Source organism: Gadus macrocephalus, chromosome 16 (genome assembly GCF_031168955.1).
Source record: "Gadus macrocephalus chromosome 16, ASM3116895v1".
NCBI classification, from domain to species: Eukaryota; Metazoa; Chordata; class Actinopteri; order Gadiformes; family Gadidae; genus Gadus; species Gadus macrocephalus.
The window spans coordinates 10,216,689-10,242,244 of record NC_082397.1 but is presented as its reverse complement, the minus strand read 5'-3'; the positions used below and the strand labels follow the sequence as shown (position 1 = coordinate 10,242,244).

The following is a 25,556-nucleotide window of genomic DNA, read 5'->3' as shown; positions in this document are numbered from 1 at the left end:
AGTTTTAGAATGTTCACTACAACAGATGTTGAACACCAACATGCTTATGTAAAATCAGCATAGTACGATATTCAGCTATCGACAGTTCTGCGTTGTGCGTCATAGCCTACGTCAGCCTACTCAGACAATGTTCTAAATAAATTGAAATGATAATATGATCAATATCATAAAAAGGGTGGATGTCAATAATTAAATGAAAAATCATGTTGCATGATAAAATTATAAAAAATAAAAAAAAGTATTGATTTGTTCATAAAACCTTCTCACTTGCAGTTACAGCCAGAGGCCGCCAGGGGGGGGGGGGGGGGGTGCTGCAGCACCCTAAGCACCCCCACTTCCCGCGTCCCTGGTCTGTACACATGTTACGTTTTTTTTGTAAAATATATGGAGTAAAATTGTTAAGAACAACACTAGCATACACATTAATAAACATTAATACCGACAGACAGACAGCCGGACAGACGGACGGACGGAGGGATGGATGGATGGACGGATAGACAGGCAGACTGACAGTTTGACAGACAGAGGCCTTCATCTCCTATGCAGGAACCCATTGTCTATGACCTTCCATTCCAGCAGAAAGCGGTGTGTGTACGAATAAGTATCAATTTCACCCCTCATTTCCCCGCGAAGAAGAAACGTTACCGCCTTCTGGGTGACAGGAAGTGAACCAAAACAGTGGAGGGAAAAGCTGAGTTGAGGGAAGCGAACCTACAAGTGGATAACAAAGGTAACGAAACAATAATAAAATAACATTTAACAGACGTGTACAAAGGATGATAGTCGTGTGATAGACCTCGGTACGTGTCGTGTTTCATGTATTTTAAACAGTATAGTATGATGGTTCACTAATCTGTACTGGAACCACACTGAGGCAGATTTGGTCATGTTGACAACCAGCCCTGAATACGATGTTTCTGCTTGAGTTCGACACCTAACATCACCATTTTAACGGTACCTCATCAAAATATCTCGGTGTTAACATGTTGACATGTCTCTGGATTAAAACGGATTAAAACCACTCACTGAGGCGATCAGAGGACGACCTCTAGTCCGTCCACGGAGAGCCCTGTTCATGACGATATAAGTCTTATCTGAGTGAGTTAATGGAGATACACCCACCAGTATCGTCCCTCTACAGACCTCTGCGGTCGTCCTGTGTATCGGCGTGACTTTGGTTTCACACACACATCGACGTTGTTATGTACGATCACCTTTCCGACAAGAAGTCTGCGATGCTTTCACATGTTTTCAAAGTGCTCGGCTGAAGGGATTGAACACAAACCTGTGGACAGGAAGTCGGTCGCGACGATGCACGACATACGTTGACTTTGGCCTGTCTCGATACTCAACGATGACGCGGACGACCTCGGACGCCCGCGAATGGGGAGGGACGTCTAGTCGCGATATGCTTCGATGTGACGTCAAGCCACGATATACTCGCCACGATACGTTTTGATGTGACGTCAAGCCACGATATGCGTCGATATGCATTGTGTTCAAATCCTCCTTTAGTAAACACTGTGTAACGCCTAAATGTGCCCTCGCTGCGCCCTTGACTTCTTGTCCCCTCGTGCCTACCAGGTGGCGAGGACGCCACCTTCATGAATCTGTTATCATGGGAAAGAAGAAGAAGCCTAGTGTGTCGGTGCAGTGCGAGTGGTCGTCCTGCACCTTCAAGGGCCACACCGTGGAGGAGCTGAGCGAGCACATGGCCCTCCACCTGAAGGAGCATCTAGGAGACGGAGATGCCATGGAGGAGCTCGGTGAGCTACAGCCAAACTCTATCGAATATGCTATGGTCAAATGTCGTTTTGTTGCCACATGATTCAAGTAAATGTGTTTAAAGATGTTGTGCTGCCTTGAAGATGGGCAGATTGTATTGGTGAGTTGTAGCTTATCTTTGGTCTGTTTAGTATGTTAAATATCCTAATATCTTACGTTCGTCTGTGTCGAGTGTCGAGGTGTCCCTGAGCCAGATACCTCACACTAACTGTTCCTGACGAGCTGGTTGTCGCCTTGCACGGTTGACACTGCCGTCGGTGTGTGACTGTCAGGCAATGTTGTAAAGCGCTTTGTGTGGCCACTGGTTTTAAAGAGTACGTCCATTTAACACATGAGCCTAATGTGTTCTGCCTGGCCTTTCTCTGTGCGTAGACGACTATGCGTGCCTGTGGAGGGGCTGTGAGTTCCTGGCCATGGGCAGTCCCAGGGAGCTGGAGGTCCACGCCCACTTCCACACCTACCACAGCAAGCTGAAGGGCCTCGGAGGGCAGCTGCTGAAGGCCCAGCCCGCCCTGCCCGGCTGCAAGCAGGACCTGCACACCAACAACCTCTCCTCGGAGGTCTCTGCCGGCCTGCGCTGCATGTGGCAGCACTGTGACGTAGGTTGGAGAGGGCTGTTTGCGTTTACATTGATGTGTATTACATACTGTGACACCATGCGAGCTCTGTATGGAGAGGACAGTGAAGAAAGACAGGATAGTGAGTTTTAGTCGACATTTACATTTAGGGCATTTAGCAGACGGTTTCATCCAAAGCGACTAACAATAAGTACATTTGTCAGAACGAGAAACAATAATACATGGCTGGCGGAACAGTAAGGATGTCTATAGAACCAAGTTCCAAGCACTAACAAGCGCTAGGTTAACCCATACCCCGTATCCAGCAAAAAATAGCTAGGATACGATGCTAAGTACTATTTTCAAATGTAAGGACGTACAACATACAATAAGTGTGTACATTAAGTGCCAGAGTAGAGAGGGAATGACATGTAGCACAGGAATCTAACCTGCGTCGCTACAAAAGGCGCACAAGTTGGTTCGGCAAGCATCCTGTCTATTTTTTAAGGTGTTTACAGATCTAGTATAATAATAAAGACCTGTATTTATCAACCACAAACACACCTCTGGTGGACGGACCAATCAGTAAGCGGGAGAGGATCCGCCGGTCAGACTTCTGTCGTGACCTACTCATTTGTGACGTCACCAGTGGATTGATTTGGAACTGGTTTGCGTTAACTAATCAGCCTCACACCTGGTACTAAAATGGGAATGTAGACGCATCGGGATTGAACGATTCATTAAAGTCTTGTTTTCGGGCTCTTCTCTGACAGAGTACGTTCAACAACCCTGAGTGGTTCTATCGCCACGCCGACAACCACGTGCAGTGCAGCGAGCCACGCCCCCTGCCCCAGCCGGAGCAGCAGTTCCTGTTCTGCCAATGGGATGGTAGGATCGACATCACATGAGCCCAACGATTTATACTCTATAGAGTTGTTCCGATACCGATACCAGTATTGGAAATTCCTTGATACTGCCTAAAACGGGTATAAGTCTATTCGCTGGTCTGATACCATCATGTGACTATGTAATATACTGCACAGGCAAAGAACATCACAAACGTGATGTTCGTGCGGTGTAACTAAAAGAATAAAAATGTGTTACTATGATTATATATGTAAATGACTTCCTAAATTAGTTCTGATTATTTTTCTTTCGTGAACAGACTATACATTGCTGTCATCGTAAGAGAACCCTTCGATAAGAACACGTGTTCAGGAATCGGTTCAGGAATCGGTTCAGGAATCGGTATCGGAACGTCTCGTACAACGGCGTCTCTCATGGGGGTTTGACGCTCGTCGGCTGCGTTCCAACCGTCCAATAGCGACTCCCCTCTGGGTTGCAGGTTGCGACGCCTTCTTTAAGGTCCGGTACCGCCTGAGGGAACACCTGCGGAGCCACACCCAGGAGAAGGTGGTGGCCTGCCCCACCTGCGGCTGCATGTTCTCCAGCAACACCAAGCTGTTCGACCACCTCCACAGGCAGGCGGAGCCCGAGGGTGAGGGGAGCCACATAACAGGGCCTGATGGGCTCACTGAAATTAAGAATTTGCGCTCATTAGCGGAATTTGTTCTTGGTTTTTATGCAAATTCAGAATATGGACAAATTTGGACTCCGCCTGGATTTTTCGTTCTTTTTCTGGGAAAGTATGATATATGGAACGTTTGGGTTGAATGGGAAAGATATTCAGTGTTTCCCACAGAAATTTTGGAGACTATGGGGGGGGGGTATGGAGCGATTGTTGAGGGGGGGGGGGTGGTGGTATGGAGCGATTGTTGACGGGGGGGGGGGGGTGTATGTAGCGATTTTTTATTTATTTTTTGGCTCTAGGGGGCCCCCTAGTAGTGGCCCGGGGCCCCAAGCAATTGCGGGGCCCCAAGCAATTGCCTGGTATGCCTAATGGGATGCTGCAGCGCCTCTGCTCTCATGCAATCCCAATGAGAGCGACACGAACTTCGTCTGAGCAAAAAAAAAAAAATAATAATAATAATTCATGTGCACGCAGAGACTATGGCGGCCGAAATTAGACTATGGCGGGGCGCCATAGTCTCGTCAATGTGTGGGAAACACTGATATTTAAAGGGTTTCTTCTAGTGATATCCTGGTCCGAAATATCACGAAATATTACGAAGCCTGACCTTTCGTCTGAACCGTCGGATTCATTATTCAGATGGAGGTTGTTAAGTCATTGTGTGTTTGTGTTGATCCATATATTGACTGATCTGTGCTCCCGACAGGCTCTCTTGTGTGTGAGCACTGTGGGAAAGCCTTCACCAACGAGAGGCTCCTGAGGGACCACGTCAGGCAGCATGGTGAGCCCTACTGTACAACATCACCCAGTCCTGGCAGCAATTTATTCTTTTTCGTGGGAGGGGCAAGTTCCGCCTTGTTCGCCTCTGATTGGTTAGAAGGGCTCTCCTTTTAGATTGTGTTTTGATAAGTCCTAGCTGTTTGGGGGAGTTCAGGTTTAGGGTTATGGGTAGGTTACCCCTAACCATAACCAATCGGAGGAGAAACATTCTAACCAGTCAGAGGTGAAAAAGGCGGTACTTGCCCCTACCAATCCTACAAAAAAATATTTGCGTCCTGGCGCTCTGCTGCCGTCGCTCTGTTTAGGTCATTGCAATTAATTGAATTTAGTTGTTTGATTAGGGCTGCAACACAGAATCGATAAAATCGATAAAAATCGATTACTAAATGCGTTGGCAACGAATTTGGTTGTCGATTCGTTGTGTCGCGCGATTAATAAGTTACTCGTAGGCGCAGCACTGTTTACAGCCAGCCGCCGACAGGTTGGTTCATGGTTCATGCACGCCCACAACGAGCTTTAGTGTGAGCGACCACAGCTTGTATTTTGGTCGTATCTTAACACTGGACTTTAGGCCTACATAGAAGTGTTGTACCTTCACTGTCTTTGGGTTAAAAAAAACTCCTTAAACTCAGTATCCGTCTAGTCCAACCGAAAACTGTCAGCTGCTGCTGCTGCTGCTGCAGACGTGGTGCAGACGGGCTCGGAGTCGGCACCGCGTGCATCAACAGTCATTCAAAGCAGCGGTAGTAATCACACAACCGGACGGTGTAGAAACTCCCGTCAGTTAAAAATAGTAATGCAGTTTTTAAATCCATGTTAAAATCGGCAGGATATAGAGCTAGTTAGCTTAAAAAAATAAACTGACCAATGGTCACAAACAATGTCAAATGTGATGTGTTCAGGTCGGCTCAGTAATATGATTGATGCGTTCAAATGCGACAGAAAAAATAAAATAATAATTGAGATTTTTGTGAAAACTTGTTTTCCCAGTAATATAAAATAGATAGTAAAGATAGAATTATGACCTGTTTAATGTCCTATCTTGAACTATCATCATCTTATCAGCAATTAAAGCAATATTACAAGTTCTATTTACAAGGAGTCTCGAAAATGGTATCAATAGGTTTGACCGGTTAACCATGGACGTCCCTTATATACATATAAAAGTATATCATACATTGTATGTTTTTATTGTGTTATCCCAGTTATGTTTTTTTAATTGTTTTATTATTTAATATTACTTTTAATAGTTCTGGGACGTTGGAGCAATAACCTGGTGTTTTTACACTTTTTACACTTGAAAAAATAGATTAATCGATTATTCAAATAATCGTTAGTTGCAGCCCTATGTTTGATCGATTATTTTCTTTTTTTATTTGAACTCAAAACAAAATTCTCAGTTACCAAATGTATTTTTTGGAGAGAAACGCTGAATAAGTGCATCATGTTTTGAAACTCAAAAATAATCGTGACTTTGATTTATTTTTTTCCCCTCAATCAAGCAGCCCTACCCTGCCTGTCTCTGACCCGTGGTTGTGTTCTGAATCCCCTGCAGTGAATCACATCAAGTGTCCGCTGTGTGACATGACCTGCACCACTCTGGCCACCCTGAAGATCCACATCAAGTTCCGCCACTGTGACGAACGGCCCTTCTCCTGTGACTTCTGCGAGAGCAGGTAACCCGCACTCTCTCAAACATAGAAGATATTCTGGAGGGTTTACAAGGGGCTAACAGTCTCTTTGAGGACATACATTAAAGTAGAGCTGGGCGATTAATCGTTTTTTAATTTGAATTTATGGTCAATAATCTTTATTTATTTTTTAAATCAACAAAAAAAAAGGGTTGGGTTAAAGAGTAAAATGTCAACAGGCAGCTTGCGCTGAAAGAAGTGTGTTTAGAGTTTGCCTAAGTCTTTGGCACCCAAATGTTGCTTTTGTTAATGATTGTTAATCATCAAATTAAATCCAAACTTAAAAAATATATTTATAGACATTTAAAAAAATATATATATATGATTAAAATCGTTAAACGGGTTTGGTTTGAAAAAATCGTCGATTTAGTTTGTAGGCCAAATCGCCCAGCACTACGGTAAAGCCTGAAAAAGCATGTGTCGGGGTTATCTCCGACTATATTATTGATTTTAAGATGCCTTAGGTTTCAGAAGTCTTGGCATTTTTTCCTCTCAAAAAAGTAAATAAACGGACCGACCTCACGTTGTGCTTCCACCTCACCTTCTCAGCTTCAAGAACCAGCACGACCTGCGCAAGCACATGGAGACCCACAACGAGGGCGCGGCCTACCGGTGCACAGTGGAGGGCTGCGACTACTCGTCCCGCATGGCCCACACCATGCGCCAGCACTACAGACGCATGCACGAGGTCAGCCAATCGCACGGCCGGGGCGGTCGTGATGCTCCGCTCAGAGCTGGAGTCTTCTGGGGCGCATCTCTGTTGTCTGCGGTCTACCTGTAGAGGCCCTGAACCTGAATTCTCCTCAAAGGGCCCCTGTTTAACTTTACTACGCTACATAGTGAATTGTAAATGGATACAGTCATTAAAGGGCTCTGATTTTACCACTAGGTGTTAGTGTGAGCAGCCATTACCAGACTTTTCAACCACTCTGCCTTGCTTTGTGACGTTGTGACATCACAAATGGGAGGGTCCGCCCAGATGTACACTGGATTGATAAGTCTACCAGCCTAACCAGGCTTACTAGCAGGCTTATCTATCCATCATACATCTAGGTGGACACTCCCACTGGTGATGTCACTAAGACACAGGGCAGTTCTTGAAATAGCTTAAAAGACTGCAGCTATGTCCTGTATCTAAAATTCACCACATAGCTTTTGATCAAAGTCTCTGCTCGAATGATTAAAAGGTAATAATAACAAAAGTCTGTTAGAATGTGGCCGTTTTTAGAATTAATTCTGTAACTATTGATGGACTCGGTTCATGTCCTGACCGATGTGATGTCTGGGATGATGCAGGGAGGGATGATCTCCAGGTACAAATGCCACATCTGCGAGAAGACGTTCTCCTGGTGCTACACGCTGACACTGCACCTCCGCAAGAAGCACCAGCTGAAGTGGCCGTCGGGACACTCGCGCTTCAGGTACCCTTCCTCCGGTCCTCCTCCTCTTCTTCTTCTACCCCTCCTAGCCAACGTTAAAGGGTGTGTCGGCGATGTTGGGGGACGTCTCTTCTGTTGGTATTTGAAGCGAGATCCCAAACAAACAGCCCCTCCCTTCCGTGTTTCAAACACATGACGCATGATCTAAATAAAACACAGACATAAACAACATGTTTATGTTTTATTTATATCATGCGTCATGTGTCATGACGCATGACGTCAAACACATGACGCATGATATAAATAAAACATAAACATAAACATCAACAACATGTTTATGTTTTTAACATAAAACATAAACACATGATCATATTTACCGGATTCCAGTCAAAACTATCATGAACGCACGCTTGTCGGTGATTGGTTGGAATACAATTTATTTTGGTTTTGAATGGTTGGTAGTACCATTTGTTTTTGTGTACGATCCCGGAGCATAGGCTGCCTGCAGAGACGCCGGTTTTTGACGGCCTGCTTATTGGGGCGGCAGCTAGCGGATCGTGGGGAAAGATCAGATGAATGTGATCATTTATGTTTCGACCTAGAATCGCTGATACAACCTTTTAACATAAGGTTCAATTTAGCGACCAGAAACAGAGACATATGTTGGCAGTACAGTACAGATGCAGCCACTTTATTATCCCTTTAGGTGCAATAACCTATGATCCGTCGCTTACCTCGACTCTGCTCATAGATTCGAATCTGTCAGGCAATGCAAACATGCATCGCTCCCCTAGAAAAGAATGTCGAAGCATTCAGCCTTTCAATTGACTTACAAAGGCTTTACTCACTGTGTATTTGTAGCTTAACTTGGATCCCTAAAGGAATGTGTATTGAAGTACCAGTAGTCAAGACAATTAAGATTAGGTTCACTTTAGCAATCCCAGACGGGTAATGCAGAAAGTACCTGACAGTCATCGGTATAAAAAAAGTTAACGTAAGAAATTTTGATTTTCAAAATTTTGATTTATCCAGGAAGAGAGCACCCAGGCCGATTATTTAAAATAAATAAATAATAACAATAAGAATTATACAATTTTAAAAGGGTGACCCCTTAAAACCGCTGAATCAGTTACAAGTAACTCAAGACCCCCCCCCCCCCCCCCCCCCCCAGGTACAAGGAGAACGAGGACGGCTACCTCACCCTGAACATGGTGCGCTTCGAGACGGTGGAGGTCACCCAGGAGATCATGAAGAACATGGAGAAGAAGCGGCAGATCCACCGCCGGGGCCCCGGGCCCCGGGCCAAGCAGACCTCCAGGGGGGGGCCTCCCGACCGTAGCCACGCCACCCCCCTGCCGCCGGGCTCCGCCTCCCCGTCCTCCTCCTGCGACGGCTCCTCCTCCTCCTCCCCGGGCTCCTCCTCCTCTTCCGAGGAGGAGGAGCCCGGGGAGGAGGAGGAGGAGGCGCCGTCGCCGCAGCCCAGCCCCCGCGGCGGCGACTCCCCCGTGTACTGCGTGATGAACAGCATCCCCCACATCGAGGACGACCCCGGGGGGCCCTTGATGCTGTTGGAGGAGTGCGACCCCACCGCCACCTCCGGGGCGGTGCAGGCCCTGACCGAGGTGGCCCGCGGCCTGGGCATGGACGTGGTGTGAAGCCCCCCCCCCCGGTCGTGTGATTCAACGTTCCTATGATGTTCAGTGGACCCCCCCCCCCCCCCACTGTGTTTTCGGATTCATGCGCGTTCATCATTTTTAATGATTGGTGTATTTGATTGGTAAACACCAATGATCGGTAAATACCAAACACCGCCGTGGCGGTGTTTGTACAGGGAGGGGGCGACAAGGACAAAAGTTTGCTTATAGAGGAAGAAATGCGAGATTTTATTTTTTAATCAAACGGTTTTATTATACGGTGAACACGTGAATTGGAGCCGCTCTTATCCTGAACGTAAGGGAGGCCCGTGTCTGGTGAAACACGGCTGAACTCTGACGCCCTCGTTCGTACGGCGCCAAGCTGAGATAGTCGTTTGTATATATGTTTATTTTAGATGTTCGGTATCTTCCATTTTATTTTTCTTCGTATGGAATTTAATGTTATGCAACTAATGACTGACGTTTAGAACTGTTTAAGTTATTAAATATTGAGAAGCCAGTTTATTTATTAGAAGATGCGATGGTGTACAATAAAGTGGTCGGTTTTGATGGTTATTTGAGATCGATTTATTTGAGCATTCAAACAAACTTTTTCAATGTTGGTTCAAGATTTCCTTTTTATTTTGAATATAATGAGAGCATGTAGCAATGCTGCATGCTACACTCCCCCTAGGTGGCTTTTCTGGGCTCCTCCAAAACAAGAAGGCAGGTTGGTGGTGTTGAAAGCCGGTTTATTGTAATTTTTGCAGACAATGATACTGGTCCATGTTGCCATGCAGATCTCTGCAGTCTGTGGGGATGGCTGATTTAACCTGGAACACTGATTGCATGATGTACAACAGGTGTGCAGCCTCACCCAGCCCCCAGAGTCCGATCAGTCTTATTCGGGGAAGGTGAGGAACACAGTAATGCATCTGACCAAGGCAGTTAAATTTAAATAAATATACAGTAGTTTTAATGCACTGATGTTTCAAGGAATGAGGAAGACGCTTTCTTGCGTGATCTCCAAAATAAAAGTTCTAACACTCTGGAGCAATGAGGCTTTTAGTTTGAAACGGATCCATGTGTACCTCCGGGTGCACAGCGTCACAAGGACTGTCCGGCCAGGTTCTGGAGTTCAGTGTTCTGCTTCATAAACACCGCTTGGTGGAAGACGTGTTGGTTCTGTTGTAGGAATCTGCCCTGGGAATAGGAAGGCGTTGGGTAGAGGGTGTTGGGATCCATTCCGCCCACGGTAGCGTAATACCCGGGTGAGGGCTGGTAATACTGAGGTCCGTTCACTGGAGCCGACTGAAACATCTTCCCTGTGAAGACCCGACAGTCCTCACGTTCCCCATGCCTCATCCTCTTGGCTTTAAGACGCACGCCGTCACTCTCGTGAGGCCCCCGTTTCCTCGAGTCCCCAGACCCCCGCCTGGGGCCGGCGTCGTACTCGCACCCGCGCCCGTGAGCGGCTCTCGATGCGTGCTGGGAGGTTTCCGTGTGAGGCTGTGCCCGGGCGGTCTCCTTCTCCTCCGTCTGCTCCTCCTCCTGTCTCAGTAGGTCTGCGAGGTGCAGGGGGGGCTGGGTCCGCCCCTCACAGTCAGACGCCCTCCTCTTCAGAGACGTGGACCGGCCGTGGGAGCCGTCTGGGAGAACACACACACACACACACACACTGGTTGAGTTATTGGTGTCGCTTCCCTTAAGGGTCTAATAATATACCACCAGGTGAGTGTGATTAGCCATTACAAGCCGTTTTGAAAATCTGCCCCTTTCTGACATCACAAGTGGGTGTGTCCACCTAGATGTATGCTGGATAGATCAGCCTACCCAATGGACTGTAGCAAACGTTGCTCATCTATCCGTCATACATCTAGGTGGACACACCCACTTGTGATGTCAGAAAAAGGCAGATTTTCAAAACGGCTTATAACGGCTGATCACACTCACCTGGGGGTATAACATGTCACCTTTAAGTACGGTGTTGCTCCTTTCTATCACTAGTCATTAAGCCAAGACACTTTAGGCTAAATTACAAAGTGACAGCAAAGCATTTTAGATACATTAATATATGAGCATGTTGTCAAAGGATACCAACATTGACATTAGGGTTCAAACCCAGGACCTTCGACTTGGAGTCGAACACCTCGACCACTAGACTATCCAGCACCGACAGTTACTGAAATGTGCTGAAAGTTGCCTCTGAAGACAGGATGGTAATGCTAAGGTTGAATTCACCTGGAATTGGAGGTGAGGAATGGGCAGAGTCCCTGTTCTCTTGTATCGCCGCGGCCATGTCAGTCACAGGAGGAAACTCTGATGGTTTCATCAGCGACTTCTGTAGTGGAGGAAAAGCAAACAGAAACACATTGGCAGTAAAGATGCAGCCACTTTATTATGCCGTTTTATAACTTCTGATCAATCACTTACCTCAACCCTCTGTTTATGGCGATGAATCTGCCAGGCGATGCAAACATGCATCGCTCCCCATTTCCCTGGCTTGGATAAAATACAATGGAAAAGCATTCAGCTTTTCCATTTGTAGCTTATAGGGGTGATATCCTGCCTTAAGGTGAGTGTGATCAGCCATTACAAGCCGTTTGAAAATCTGCCTTTCCCTGTGGACACTGGTGACATGATATCACCCCTTTAACTCAGATTCCTGGATGTATTTGTAGTGTATATTAACCCACCTTAGGCTGGGTGAGGCCCTGAGAGGCTCTGTGGGAAGCAGTGAAGGGGACAAAGGATTGTGCCCTCTGTTCTGTGATGGACAGAGAATCCAGGGCCTGCAGAATTAGTGCGTGGTTACGGCATATGCAGGTGAGACACAGGGGCGAGACAAGTAATGTTCAAGGTACTGCTAACCGAAACTTTTAAACACCATTTACAGTTGAATCAGAGACATGGCCTATGTTACTCTAGGATGCCTACAGGTCGGCATGGGGACTGGGGATCGAACCCAGTACTCTCAGATTTCTTTTCGAAATCTGAGAGTAGACCGAGAGCAGTGATGACGCTCCCGTGAAGAGATTTTTTTCTTTTTGTATTTATACCACGTTGACCATTTTAATGTCGATTTTAAATGCTCTTACACACTTGATTACATTGCTACTTTATTCCGGTCACCAATTTATACATTGCATGGTCTTGCTGTGCGTGCAATACAATGTAAAGTTGTGTTTACAGGCTAATGTAGCTAACAATAAACAACGACTAGCCAATTTCATGACACAATCACAAAGACGAACAGGAACGCTATGGATGCTCCGAGACCGTAAGCGACGTCCAAAGTGCAACTCGGAAGGCTGGCGTCTGAGGATTCAGGAACCCACCATTAAGTCACACTCTATCAAAGTGTGACATTTCGCACTAGGACACAAACAACAACAAAACGAGAACAAACATCTAACAAGCCGATTGTGTATGGAACATGATCCCAATAGAAAAGTGACTCCCTACATTACTATATTGGGTCCACCGTAAGCATGGGGGAGGTGAGACGACCAGAGAGGGGCGTGGAAGAGGAGGGAGGGCCTGCAGGTGTTGGTGGGGATGGATCCCAGTGGGATCCGCTGAGGCGTGTTGCTGGGAACACAACCAGTAGGACCTCAGATCCTGACTGGGAAGCATGTTGTAATCTGGTAGAAGAGAATGACAACACGTCAGTGTCGAGCACACACACACACACACACACACACACACACACACACACACACACACACACACACACACACACACACACACACACACACACACACACACACACACACACACACACACACACACACACACACACACACACACACACACACACACACACACACACACACACACACACACACACACACACACACACACAGCTGCTTTCCATTTACCTCGGAAGTCAGAGCGGGGAATGACGTCATACCCGAGTGGACCGCAATCCAATTCTGACTTCCCGGTTCAAATGGAATGGACTACATGCCCACAGTGAGGAATGCTGGGAGGTGTAGTTGTTGACAACGTACCGTAGGAGAGCGACATCAGTAAGCTTCTGTGTGGATTGGGAGGGTTCATCTCAGGGGCGTCTGAGGTTGAAAACATCCGGGACGGCGTGGAGTCTTTCTCCAGGAGAGGAGATTTGCTAGGGAGTAAAGAAGTTAATTTGTGTTTTGAATTTCAAGTCAAATACTAACGGCAGTAGCATAGAGAAAAAAATGCATCCCGGGCAATCAATCAGTGATCAATAAATAGTTAGCACCTAGCAGCCGATGAATTTGTTGACAAAAGTTTTATCAAACAAGGTCTAATTCCTTGTTGACCTTGTTATCTGCTTTAGTCTAACTACGTATTTCTATAATTTTTTATTTAATTTGACCGTTATTTAATTTTCCTCCAGGATTACCTTGACCATGTCATTTTGTAAGCATGAACACTCCTTGTTCGATGACACGCTGGATTATCCACAAGAGGGACGTCTGCTAAATCCAGTTAATTAATTTGGGAACCATCCGTTCCAAGGACACATGATTAGTAATGCTGTTAGCAGAATGAATAGAGAGCGATGGGACTGATGTAAAGACTGTTACACTATAACACTAGAATGACAACCATGTTACACTGCATAAGACTAGCGAGCTATGGGGCTCACCTCCGCTCCTACAAAATTCACCATGTTGAACTATATACCACTATACGGTATAAGACTAGTGAGCAATGGGACTGATGTACAGCCTTAGTTCATACAATACTTATCATGTTACACTATATATGAAAATAATGAATAGTGAGCAATCAGACTTCTAGTGGTATACAGTGTAACATGGTGAGCCTTGTAGGAGCTGAGGTCTGTACATCATTCCCATTGATCCTTATTCATTCTAGTGGTGATGGTGGTTACATGGAGAAGCTTAGTGAGCAATAGGACTGAGGTAGAGCCCTGAGCCTTCATGCTACACTAAACAAGACTAATGAGCAATGGGACTGATGTATTGCTCTACTATCACTATGTAACACACAAACTAAATAGGTAACACCCTTTAAGCAAAAATAACAGTAGTTTCCCACAATTGTGTCTTGTTATTCTGTTAAATTCCCTATAACATAAATTAAGTTATATCTATGGGCAGAGTGGCAGACTAGCAGATTATGGGAATGCCATACCATCACTTGAAGTAAGTGTGTTCAGGACCTTCAAGTTGGACTCTCAAGTCGTCAGGATATAAAAGCACTCTGGTGAAATGTCAATCAGTCGCACACCAAAGCTAAGTCTCCTTCCTAATCAAGTCAAGCAGTGGAAGGTTTAAAATACCCTTTACTTCCTTGAAAAGGTTATCCTGCTTCAACTGCAACAAGAATATCTTAATCTAACAACGGTTGTGTAACAGCAGTATTACAGCAATAGCTAATGATTCTGAATAATGAAAAATATTGCACAAATTACATTGAAGAAAAGCGTACCAACCAAAGGACAATAAGCAGCCTTTGGCTACTTAGTTTGAATTTTGCAGTGGTACGGTAAGATATAACAATAGGCTTGTGTCTCACAGGTACCTGAGAGTATACTGCCATAAAGTTTAAATACAAAGCAAACCAAGGTACTCACTGGCAGCAGCAGACGAGCGATGGTCCTCAGTGATCTGCAGTGGTCCGAGACTGACGGCTCCTTCCGCGTGTCTCTATCACGGGAGGTAATGACTTACAGAGCTCGCTCTACCAAAGTCTCTCTCTCTGTCTCTCAGTCCCACTCATTCACACACACCGACTCTCTCTCTCTCTCTCTCTCTCTCTCTCTCTCTCTCTCTCTCTCTCTCACACACACTCACACACACACACACACACACACACACACACACACACACACACAGGCTCTCTCTCTCTCACACACAAATTAAATATCAACTTAAAAATTGATTGATTTCACAAAATTACCTGCTATGGTGTAGTGCATATCAAATGAAAGGATTTCAAAAAATAAGAAAACATAAACAATGTGCTAGCCTAATAGGCGTCCATTACATACAGACCACCTGTCGTCTAAGCCAGGGTCAGCTGGACCTCCTGGACAATTAGTCAACCTTACTTACCCACACCAGGAAAGGCCATTAACTGCTCCCAACAGCTTGTGCTAATCTCATTAAGCGTCTAAGACCTTGTCATTTGAATTCCATTAACTCTATAGAGAGCAGCAGCGTGTCTGCTGAAGAGGAATAATTTCCTAAGTGCTACAATGTAGGTTGCACGGTGCTATATAAAGCACCATCCCAGCACTGCTTAATATAGCATCCTGCACCGTGGCTGCCTACCTGCCTGGCGCTGCAGGCCAGGTCTGGTCCCTCCTCGGACGGAAGGCTCAGACGGGCGGGTCTCGTCCCTCCTCGGAGGTGCTGCAGGACGGCTATAGAGGTGGCTGGTAGAGGAGCTGTAGGCCAGCAGAGGGCGCTCATCCCTCTGACTTCTGTCGGTCGGTAGAGATCCCATGGCAAGCCAGAGTAGAGGCGTTGACCCGGGGTGCTGGCAGAACTCCCAACCCAGCTGTTGCATCAACATGGCCCCCGGTCCTTCCAACTTCTCCGCTGTGATAGCCAGTGTGTGGTGAACAGTACACACAGGCAGCTGTACAACACCCGGCTGGATGAAGCGTAACCATCACGCCCGCCCGCCCGCCCGCGCGCACACGCACACACACACACACACACACACACACACACACACACACACACACTATTTATGCTTCGAGTGTCTTGGAAAGTGCCATTATAAAACGAGTTCGTAATAAAATAATTTGTACCGTAACGCCTAATTTTGTTAAAATTCTACTACCCGGATATCACGGTGGTTCCTTGACATCATTAGGCCATAAGTGTTCAAACAGTGCATCGATGTGAACCAGTTTTACTGGCTCTTGTAACAACCGTTTAACCACGGCGGGCAAATGGGGCTGCACCTTAATTGGATTCAATTAAGCCGGCTAAGGCCTGTGATTGGATAAGCCCAGCCATGTTTTCTCTTGATTAGTCAATTCCATTTTCACTAAGCGGCTAAACCCTTAAAGGTTAAATCCATTTCGTAATTGAGGAACCGTTACTTGACGTTGAGCCAATGGCCTTTATACGGCCACAAGTCTTTCAATTTGTCACGCAATTTTGCCAACTACAGGTACAGAATCAATGTTTTAAAAAGGCTTTTGTCTATTGAACAGATCCAATGCCTAGTGACTCAGGTATTCCACAATGAATACAGAACGTGTACCAGTAGTGGTATCCAAAGTTTAGTCCGAAATAAAATTACATAAATGAGGACAAATGAAATTACGTAGACGCACTTTATTCCTAAAACTGAAGCTGCACCATCAGTAGCGGCACACAATTATATTTACACATATACACACACACAATTACCTAAATCTGTTATATAAAATATATAATCTGACAATGTACCTTCTCATGTTCCTCCTGTTTGTCAGAGCTCGTTGAGTTTGACTGTGCGAGAGACTCTGGCACCGATAGCACAGAGAGGTAAGTCTCATCCACTCGTGGGTTGGGTCACAAATGCCCAGGCCAGCCTACTTCATTTTTACAGCATGGCAATAAAAAGGTATGTACCCTCTGGAAAAATAATACTCTACAAGCAATCTACAGCAAATCCACGTGAACAGCTTCTTTTTATCGTAACTGTAATTGGGAAAATTACACCACTTTTTATCGAAACCCATTCCTTTACAGTGAGATGGCAATGTACACACCCGCCAGGATTTGTAATATATAAAAGATATTAAGCATTAAAAATTCCACATTTAAAAACTTACAATAAATAATATATGCAGGCATTTCATTAGGATAAAATTTCATAGATTGCAATCTACAGTCATTAAAAAGACAATTTATTCTCCTTTATGAAAAGTCCCTTGATCATCCGAAATGCTAAAATGAATTCTTGGCATTGGCTTGATTGAAAAGGCCCGGTCAGTCGTGGTTGCGTTGACGACACGAAGAGTCTGCGTCTCCCCCCCCCCCCTCTACGGCGTGCTCCGACGTCTCCGTGGTGGAGCGAGGTCACTTCCTGTCCGGGGCACGGAGGGGCGCGCTCGCTTCTTCTTCTTTTTGTTATAAGCACAACAAATCCATGAATTTCAGTGAACAGCGATCCTCTCCCAGCGGCGGATCCTGTGGCTCACGGAGCTCAGAGCATGTTCATGATAAAGTTATACAGCTGGTTCAGCACCACAAAGTGGACTGGCAGGCACGAGCGCCGGTCTTGCGTTGCAGGGTCGCACGTCAGCCAGGAGAGGGCGTTGTACTGCTCCAGCACGAATCTGGAGGAGGAAATAAAATAGAAAAACCTTGTTTATTTGCATTCCCAAAAACCGGATGAACGGAGCGTATTATTTATAAAGCAACCAAAAACACACGTTCATTTGCATTGAATGTTACTGAATAATACTTTGTAATCCAACCAAACAAACCTGTTCAGATGCATTGCCATTAACTGTATCTATATTATAATCCACCCAAACACACATGTTCAGATGAATTGCCATAAACTGAATCTGTATTATAATCCACCAGAAAACACATGGTCAGATGCATTGACACGAACCGGATGAAATGAATGACCCTTTTATAAATCAACCAAAACATCAACACGGTCACGGTAACCTGGCTTGCCGGGCAATGGTTTATTTATTATCACTATAAAGACCTCACCTGAGCACGTCGGAGGTGTGGTTGGAGTCCAGCGGGTGGGAGTGTTTGCTGTGGAGGAGCTCGTCTGACTGGACCGAAGACACGTGCAGATGCAAGGACGCCTGAGAGAGACAGAGAGACAGAGAGACAGAGAGACAGAGAGAGAGATCAGTCAGAAGGAATCTGACTACACTGGACAATAGCTGAAGAGAGCTGAGTCGCTCACCAGCTTCCGCAAAAGACTCAAGACTCACTCTTCAGAGTTCAACTAGACCCCCCCCACACCCCTCTTACTCACTTATTGTACGTTCTTGCACTTAAAGATAGTACTTGGTATTGCATTGTATCCCATCTTATCCTAGCTCTCCTTGTTGTGTACGGGGAGTGGGTTAACCTAGTGGTTGTTAGTGCTTGGCACTTGGTGCTATGAACATCCTTACTGCACCAACAGCGATTTATTGTTGAATCTCTTTCTTCTGATAAAAGTACTTATTGCAAGTTGCATTGTATAAAAGCGACTGCCTAACAGGATGTAAATGCATAACGATACGGCGCGCGTGTCGATGTGCACGGAGAGGCACTGGGGGACGAGCCCGGCTCAGCTACCTGGAGGAAGAGCGGGCACTGGTTCTTGGCTTGTGGGCAGGCGGACCAGAACCAGTCGGGCAGGGGGCCAGCCTTGGCGGTGGAGATGAAGTAGCCCAGGGCCATGGGCTGCTGCAGGATGTTCAAGGCCTCCTCGTGGGACTCCATGCGATCCGTGTTGTGGCCCTGCAGGGAAAAGGACAGGCGTCGGACACGAGGGGGAGGCAGCGCTGGGTTTAGGGCTCAACGCTTGGGGAAATAATCCAATTCAGATTATTACGACCAATATTGTGAATGTGCTTTTTCATTTTTAAAGTTCCTTCTGTTCTGTATTATTCACTAAATAAGCTTTAAATCATTCGATAGTTTGACCAACACAACATTGGAAGCAGGCAACATATAAACTGCTATTTCTTATACACCAGGCCTATGTGTTGAGATGGATCGATGCATGAATTGATATTACAACATCTATATTTAGCTATTTAATAAAAAATAAAAAATAAAGAATCTTTCGGATCTCCAGTCAGTAACAAATCCTAAAATAAAAAAAAGGAAAAACTTAATAAGAAATAATAATATTATTTTTGAATGCAGCCTTTGCGAATTGCATATCGGATCGTCCAGCCCTAGTTGTGGTGGCAGGAAGTGGTATGATACAACACTTCTGTGAGTCGCTTACACTGAAGTTAGAAGGGTTTTGTTCACACACACACACACACACACACACACACACACACACACACACACACACACAAAGAGGAAATTCAGACCAAGAGGCGAGGTAAAATAAATAGGAAAGAGTCTGGTTTCAGTAGTTGATTTACCATCAACTACCGGGATGGTATGCTTTCAATTTCAAATATTCTTTCTCTCACAAACTGCATTGAGGTCCGTTTTGAATCGGTAGAGGTATTTGCCACAAAGCTGGGTGAGCTACAGCCCTCCAGGCCAGGGGGGCCGCGGGGGGGACAGGTGTGAGTGGACCCGGAGGGTGAGGGTGCGACCGGAGGGGGTGAGGGTGCGACGGGTGGGAGTGGGAGCGCGGGACGGGGGATGGGACTGACCTTGCTGCCGTCTCCTCCCTGGTGGTAGTGTGATCCAGGGGAGTGTACCGGGGAGGTGGTGGGCGAGGTAGGCAGGATGTTGATGAGCTCGGGGTCCACCATGTCGTGGTCGAACAGGTCGAAGAAGCCCATCCCTTCTGAGCCATCTGGAATGGAAAGAACGGTTTGCCTTTAGACACTTGGGTTTCTCACGGCCGAATCTAATCTCCATTTCCGTCATAGCAGTCTTACCAAAGACTGGGTCGCGACCCACATTTCGGCGTGGGAGATTTGAATTGGGTCGCAAAATAAATGTATATGATTCTTTTTCTTTTACAGAAATACTTTGGCACCGTTTTGGCATCCATCACTACCGTTTCAGTTTTGACTGTCTTACTTCTTGCTGCTGAAACACCCACATTTCTCCCCTGGGGGATTAATAAAGTTTTATCTTATAACGAATTGATTGATTGACTGATTGTTAACGATAGGTGCCCATAAACACACTCCTAACTGTTCGACATGAGCATATAAAAAAAAAACTTAAAACAAGCATGTTTTTGATAGTACTGTACTATTTTTTTTATATTGGGTCGCAATGGTTTATAATTTAAAAAATAAGTAAAAGTTTGGGAAACACTGCGTCATAGAGTGGACATTTTTGTTCATTAAAACAATACATAACGCAGTCTCTCATTAAACCTTTGTTCCAACTGGTTTCGTTAAATCTTGAAACAAGCATTAACAAAGACCAGTGCTCTATTGTCCATCATCATAAAATGGATTGTATTTATACAGCGCTTTTCTAACCAGTGGCCACTCAAACCACTTTAAAATATTGACTAACTTTTACACTTTTTTTCCATTTACACAATGACGGCGGTGCCAACCATGCAAGGCGACAGCCAGCTCGTCGGGAGCAGTCAGGGTTAGGCGTCTCACTCGGGGACATCTCGACACAGGAGCCGGGGATCGAACTAGCGACTTTCCGGTTCCCTGCCGACCCGCTCTACCCCCTGTGCCCCATGCCGCCCCTCATCTCATCCTCAGACCCTAACCCCCTGACCCTGTCTAGCCAACCGTCGGGGTCAACACCAAGCCCCCCCCCCCCCCCCCCCCCCCCTACTCACCTGCGTTGATGGGGTTGAAGGTGAGGTCTGGCTCCGTGGTGTTGGTGTTCACCTGCACCATGGCCGACGTGGGGAACACCAGGATGTGCGTGCACGACGTGTCCTGCGGCGTGCTCAGCTGCGACGTCTGCATGTTGAGCGTGGTGCTGCGGCCGAACACCGAGCCCGTCGACACCGAGTCTGAGGCCGAGAGGAGAAGGGCGCTGGGTTAGACGGGCGTCTCCACCACCTGGCCACATGGACGGCGTTTCGCACAGCGTTGCTGCTGCTGCTTTACGTTTACATTGAGGGTGTTTAGCAGAGGCTTTCATCCACAGCGACTTACAAATATGTACCTTTGTCAGAAGAAAGAGTTATAAAGAGTTAAATATACCGCTGTCAGTACAGTAAGGATGGTCATAGAACCAAGGGCCAAGCACTTACAATCGCTGGGTTCACACCAAAGATAGCTAGGATAAGGTGCGACACGATGACGAGTACTGTTTTTAAGTGCAAGATAAGTGCGCACATTAAGTGCCAGTATGTACATCATATTATAAGTGTGCACATCAAGTTCCAGGACGTACAGCATACAATAAAAGTGTACATCAAGTGCCTGGACGTACAACACACAATAAGTGCGTAAGAGGGGTGGGGGTGAGGGAGTAAGGAGGGAGGCTCTGCAGAGTCCAGGTGAACTCTGAACAAGTGAGTCTTGAGTCTTTTGCGGCAGCCCTCCGCCGGCGTTTACCTGGCATGATGACGAAGGACCCCTGCGGCTCCATGGCGACCAGACAGGCGCTGAGGATGCTGGGAGTGTCGGCGGCCGAGATGCCGCACATCTTGCAGGTCTCCTTCAGGCGCTTGCTGAGCGACTGCAGGTTCCTCCTGCTTAGCAGAATGCTCCAGTCTGCCGCACAGGAAGTGACATCACGCGCGTTAGCGAGACAGCGGGCGCACAACGCTGAGGTCAAGTCAACGGGGGGGGGGGGGGGGGACACGTGCGTCACCTGATCCTATCATAGCTTTAAACGGCATATGTTCCATAACGTTATCAATGGCAAGCTAAAGGGAACAGGTAGTGGTTTATAATTATTGTGCGATTTAATGAAAGGGGGTGGGATTAAACAGGGGTATACTTCTTCCCACTCCTTTTCCAAATGTGTTAAGAAAAAAAATGGAAAAATAGAGCCTTGTTTTTGTTTCGGTCATTTAATGACATGTTTCTTGCACATTTGAAATACAATTTTAAAATCCCCCCAAAAAAAAAAAAAAATAATACTACATTACCTCTCAGCTCTCCATGGCCCATGCGGCCCAGCCGTCCGATCACGACCCTCCAGGGCAGCGATGTCACCTGCACCAGGTCCAGACACCAGTCCCACAGCTTCTGCAAGCCCACCCGGCGGGCAGAGCCCTTTTTCCTCCGAGCCCTGCGCCAAACAAGCAAAACACTTAGAACCGACCCCCCCTTAAACACAAGACCGTAGACGGGTGGCTGCGGATGCGTGTCCTTGACCAACTGGCTACAGAACTCAAGCTCTCGCGTGTCTGAGACTAGGGGTGGGACAAAGTATCGATACGTTGATATTAGGGCTGGGCAAGTTAACGCGTTAATTACACAATCTTATTTTAACGCGATTAATACAAATTGACGCCGTCTCTTTTTTTAAATATTTTTTTACTATGATTTGATTTTAGTTTTTAGTTCAACTTTCTTTGCATTCAATTACACTTGCAGTAAGTGACAGCCTGTTTACAATTCCCAAATCTGTGGTGTTACGTTTCATATTGTGGGTTGAAGTTTCATATTCAAGTTCAACCCACACCGAGTGAGTCAATAAAACCCCCTCAAGACGACTTGGTCTAGTTTTTGTATCGTGTATGCTATAGTGTCCTAAGGTCCCCTGTGATCCCCACACCCAACAGAGACCCGGGGGCCGGGCGTGTCCGACCGCGGGGGCCGGGGCGTGTCCGACCGCGGGGGCCGGGCGTGTCCGACCGCGGGGGCCGGGGCGTGTCCGACCGCGGGGGCCGGGCGTGTCCGACCGCGGGGGCCGGGCGTGTCCGACCGCGGGGGCCGGGGCGTACCTGTTGGGCACGTCGATGCTGATAATGCAGGTCTCCAGCAGCTCCCCGTGCTGGTCGGTGCAGGAGGCCAGCAGCCAGCGCTGGTCGTGGGACAGGCAGTAGCCCACGAACAGCACGTTGTACTTCTGCGACGCCTCGCCGAACGTCTCGCCCAGCTCCGTCTGCTTGTCCTTGATGGGCGCCAGGATGAAGGGCGGCGTGTACAGACGCACGCACTCCGGCCGCTGGGCCGAGGAAGAGGGAGGAAGGAGAGGGTCAGAGGTCATCGTTATAGGAGTACGGATGGCTTTGGCGATGAGCTGATAAGTGTTTCTTATTTGGTTATTCAAACTAGCGCTGCAACTAACGATTATTTTAATGATCGATTAATCGGTTGATTATTTTTTTTTCGATGAATCGGATAAAAAAGAAAAAGAAATTAAATCATCTTCATTTCTCTCAGATGACAGGAGATCGTTAATTTTTCTTGATATTGATACCATTTTCTAGACTCCTTAACGATCCAAGTCTTTATTGATACCACTATTGATACTTTTCTATTATTTTGTTGAAATAGAACTTGTATTATTGCTTTAATTGATTAGATGATCATAGCTCAAGATAGAACGTTAAACTGGTCATAATTCCATCTTTACTATCTATTTTATATTGCTGGGAAAACAAGTTTTCGCCAAAATCTCAAATTTCATTTTTTTTGTTTTGCATTCGAACACATCAATCATATTAGTGAGCTGACCTGAACACATCAACATTTGACATTGTTTGCTACTTTTCTTTAAGCTAACTAGCTCTATATCCTGCTTATTTTAACATGGATTTGAAAACTGGATTACTTTTTTTATCTGACGGGACTTTCTACACCATCAGGTTGTGTGATCACTACCGCTGCTTTGAATGACTGTTGATGCACGCGGTGCCGACTGCTATCCCGTCTGCACACCGTCTGCAGCAGCAGCAGCTGACAGTTTTTGGTTAGACTAGACGGATACTGAGTTGAAGGAGTTTTAACCCAAAGACAGTGAAGGTACAACACTTTTATATCGGCCAACAGTCCAGAGTTAAGATATGACCAAAATGCAAGCTGTGGTCGCTCACACTAAAGCTCGCTGTGGGCGTGCATGAACCATGAACCCAACCCGTCGGCGGCTGGCTGTAAACCGTGCCACGCCTAACAGTGACGTATTAATCGCGCGACTCAACGAATCGATGCCAACGCTTTTAGTAATCGATTTTATCGATTCGTTGTTGCAGCCCTAATTCAAGCCAGCGAACCTACTATGTTCCTATAAGCAAGAGGTGTTTAATAGTATTTTTATCTTTATCTTTCTATGGGCATTTAGCAGACTCATGCGAATTACAATACGTACATTTTGTCAGAAGAAGGAAAACAAAACATCGCCGTCGGTACAGTAAGGATGTTCATAGCAACAAGTGCCAAGCACCAACAATCGTTAGTTAGGTCATTGATAGGCCTGCTTATCCATGCTTATCCCGCTAAACACGCTGTGTTTGAGACAAGGCCATGGTCCTAAACAGTCGACCCTACATCTCGGCGTACAGTATACAGCCGGCCGGGCGCACCATGGCAACGTCCCGAGGGCTTACCTCGGGGCTCTTGAGGGCCATGTCGATGGCCAGCCCGGGGCCGAACCCGGTCAGGGCCTTGAAGTGGGTGGAGCCGGGCAGTGGGCGTCGACACTGGGTGAAGACCGAGAAGGCCAGGGACTTGAGGTGCTGGGCGTAGAGGTGCCGCTGGCCGCTGCGCACCGGCTGCAGCAGGTACTGGCATGGAACGATCTGGAAGCGAGGAGGAGGGGAACGACGTTCTTTAGCGGCGTTGGAGATTCAGTGCATGGATTCAAACAATGAAAACGAGGATTACATTGTATAGATCGGAAATGCTTTAAAGAGAGTGATTCCATGATATATTAATAATGCCCTTAATAAGAAAAAGGTACGCCACAAGATCAGGTGCACTGATATAAAATAATAAGGATTTTATGGTTAAGAAAGCGAAACGATAGCAACACGCAAGCTCCACAATAATAGTCCCACAAAGCCTGATAACAAAGCAACAAGCTGGCTTGTCTCAACTAGGGATCGACCGATAGGGATTTTTTTAGGGCCGATATCGCTACAGATTTTCTTTTCTTCAGCCTTAGCCGATGACCGATACGCCGATACTGATTTTCTTGAGCCGATAGTGCTTTTTCTCCCTCGAATGACAGCATAAAAATTACACAATGATGATTACAAAAGTTACAAGTCTGAATTTAAAAAAGGAACATTTATTGAAGTCTGTATATCATGCAGAAAAATAATAAATAAAAAATAACGCAAATATCGGCCGGCTGATATATCGGTCGATCACTAGTCTCAACATCAGACGACCCCCGCTGGGACGCGGTCTCGCTCATGAGAGGTTGTACCTGCACGGAGAGCGCGTTCCTGATGTTGGGGGGCAGGAACTGCAGCATCTCCAGGTAGCAGCGCAGCAGCCCCAGGGTGTAGACGCTGGAGCGGACCTCGCGGTCCGCGTCCTCGTAGCTGAAGGGGTCCACGATGTACACCACGATGGCGGGCGGGTACGAGATGGCGTGCGACTCGCCGTCCGTGGGCTTGCCCACCTTGTCCCGGTCCAATGTGCTGGGGGGGGAGGAAGAGGCGTTAGTACGGCGCGGTCCTGGGGGTCATCAAAC

General features: G+C 46.6%; 3 protein-coding genes across 3 annotated transcripts in view; 1 reads left to right on the top strand and 2 right to left on the bottom strand.

Moving 5' to 3' along the window:
* The first annotated feature begins 562 nt into the window (after positions 1-562).
* Positions 563-9,933, top strand: zgc:112083 (uncharacterized protein LOC550461 homolog). The gene is made up of 10 exons (XM_060076230.1): positions 563-730; positions 1,585-1,766; positions 2,158-2,384; positions 3,116-3,230; positions 3,688-3,840; positions 4,580-4,654; positions 6,209-6,329; positions 6,894-7,032; positions 7,641-7,765; positions 8,895-9,933. The coding sequence occupies exons 2-10, from the start codon at positions 1,619-1,621 to the stop codon at positions 9,376-9,378; spliced, it is 1,587 nt and encodes a 528-aa protein (XP_059932213.1). The 5' UTR covers positions 563-730; positions 1,585-1,618; the 3' UTR covers positions 9,379-9,933.
* Positions 9,934-10,092: 159 nt separating this feature from the next.
* LOC132475225 (uncharacterized) lies at positions 10,093-15,223 on the bottom strand. The gene is made up of 7 exons (XM_060076231.1): positions 14,948-15,223; positions 13,371-13,486; positions 12,823-13,001; positions 12,054-12,149; positions 11,791-11,859; positions 11,599-11,698; positions 10,093-11,006 (listed from the first exon to the last, which is right to left on the bottom strand). Exons 2-7 carry the CDS (start codon positions 13,444-13,446, stop codon positions 10,465-10,467), a joined length of 1,062 nt encoding a protein of 353 aa, XP_059932214.1. The 5' UTR covers positions 13,447-13,486; positions 14,948-15,223; the 3' UTR covers positions 10,093-10,464.
* Positions 15,224-16,652: 1,429 nt separating this feature from the next.
* The window catches only part of LOC132475223 (mediator of RNA polymerase II transcription subunit 13-like), a 28,685-nt gene continuing 19,781 nt past the window's right edge, over positions 16,653-25,556 (bottom strand). Inside the window, exons 21-30 of the mRNA XM_060076229.1 lie at positions 25,287-25,503; positions 24,463-24,654; positions 22,858-23,081; positions 22,057-22,199; positions 21,518-21,676; positions 20,788-20,967; positions 19,679-19,824; positions 18,633-18,797; positions 18,048-18,148; positions 16,653-17,656 (exon numbers count right to left, since the gene is read on the bottom strand). Of these exons, the coding sequence (XP_059932212.1) occupies positions 17,524-17,656; positions 18,048-18,148; positions 18,633-18,797; positions 19,679-19,824; positions 20,788-20,967; positions 21,518-21,676; positions 22,057-22,199; positions 22,858-23,081; positions 24,463-24,654; positions 25,287-25,503 (1,660 nt within the window). The 3' untranslated portion in view covers positions 16,653-17,523. The remainder of the gene's footprint in view (positions 17,657-18,047; positions 18,149-18,632; positions 18,798-19,678; positions 19,825-20,787; positions 20,968-21,517; positions 21,677-22,056; positions 22,200-22,857; positions 23,082-24,462; positions 24,655-25,286; positions 25,504-25,556) is intronic.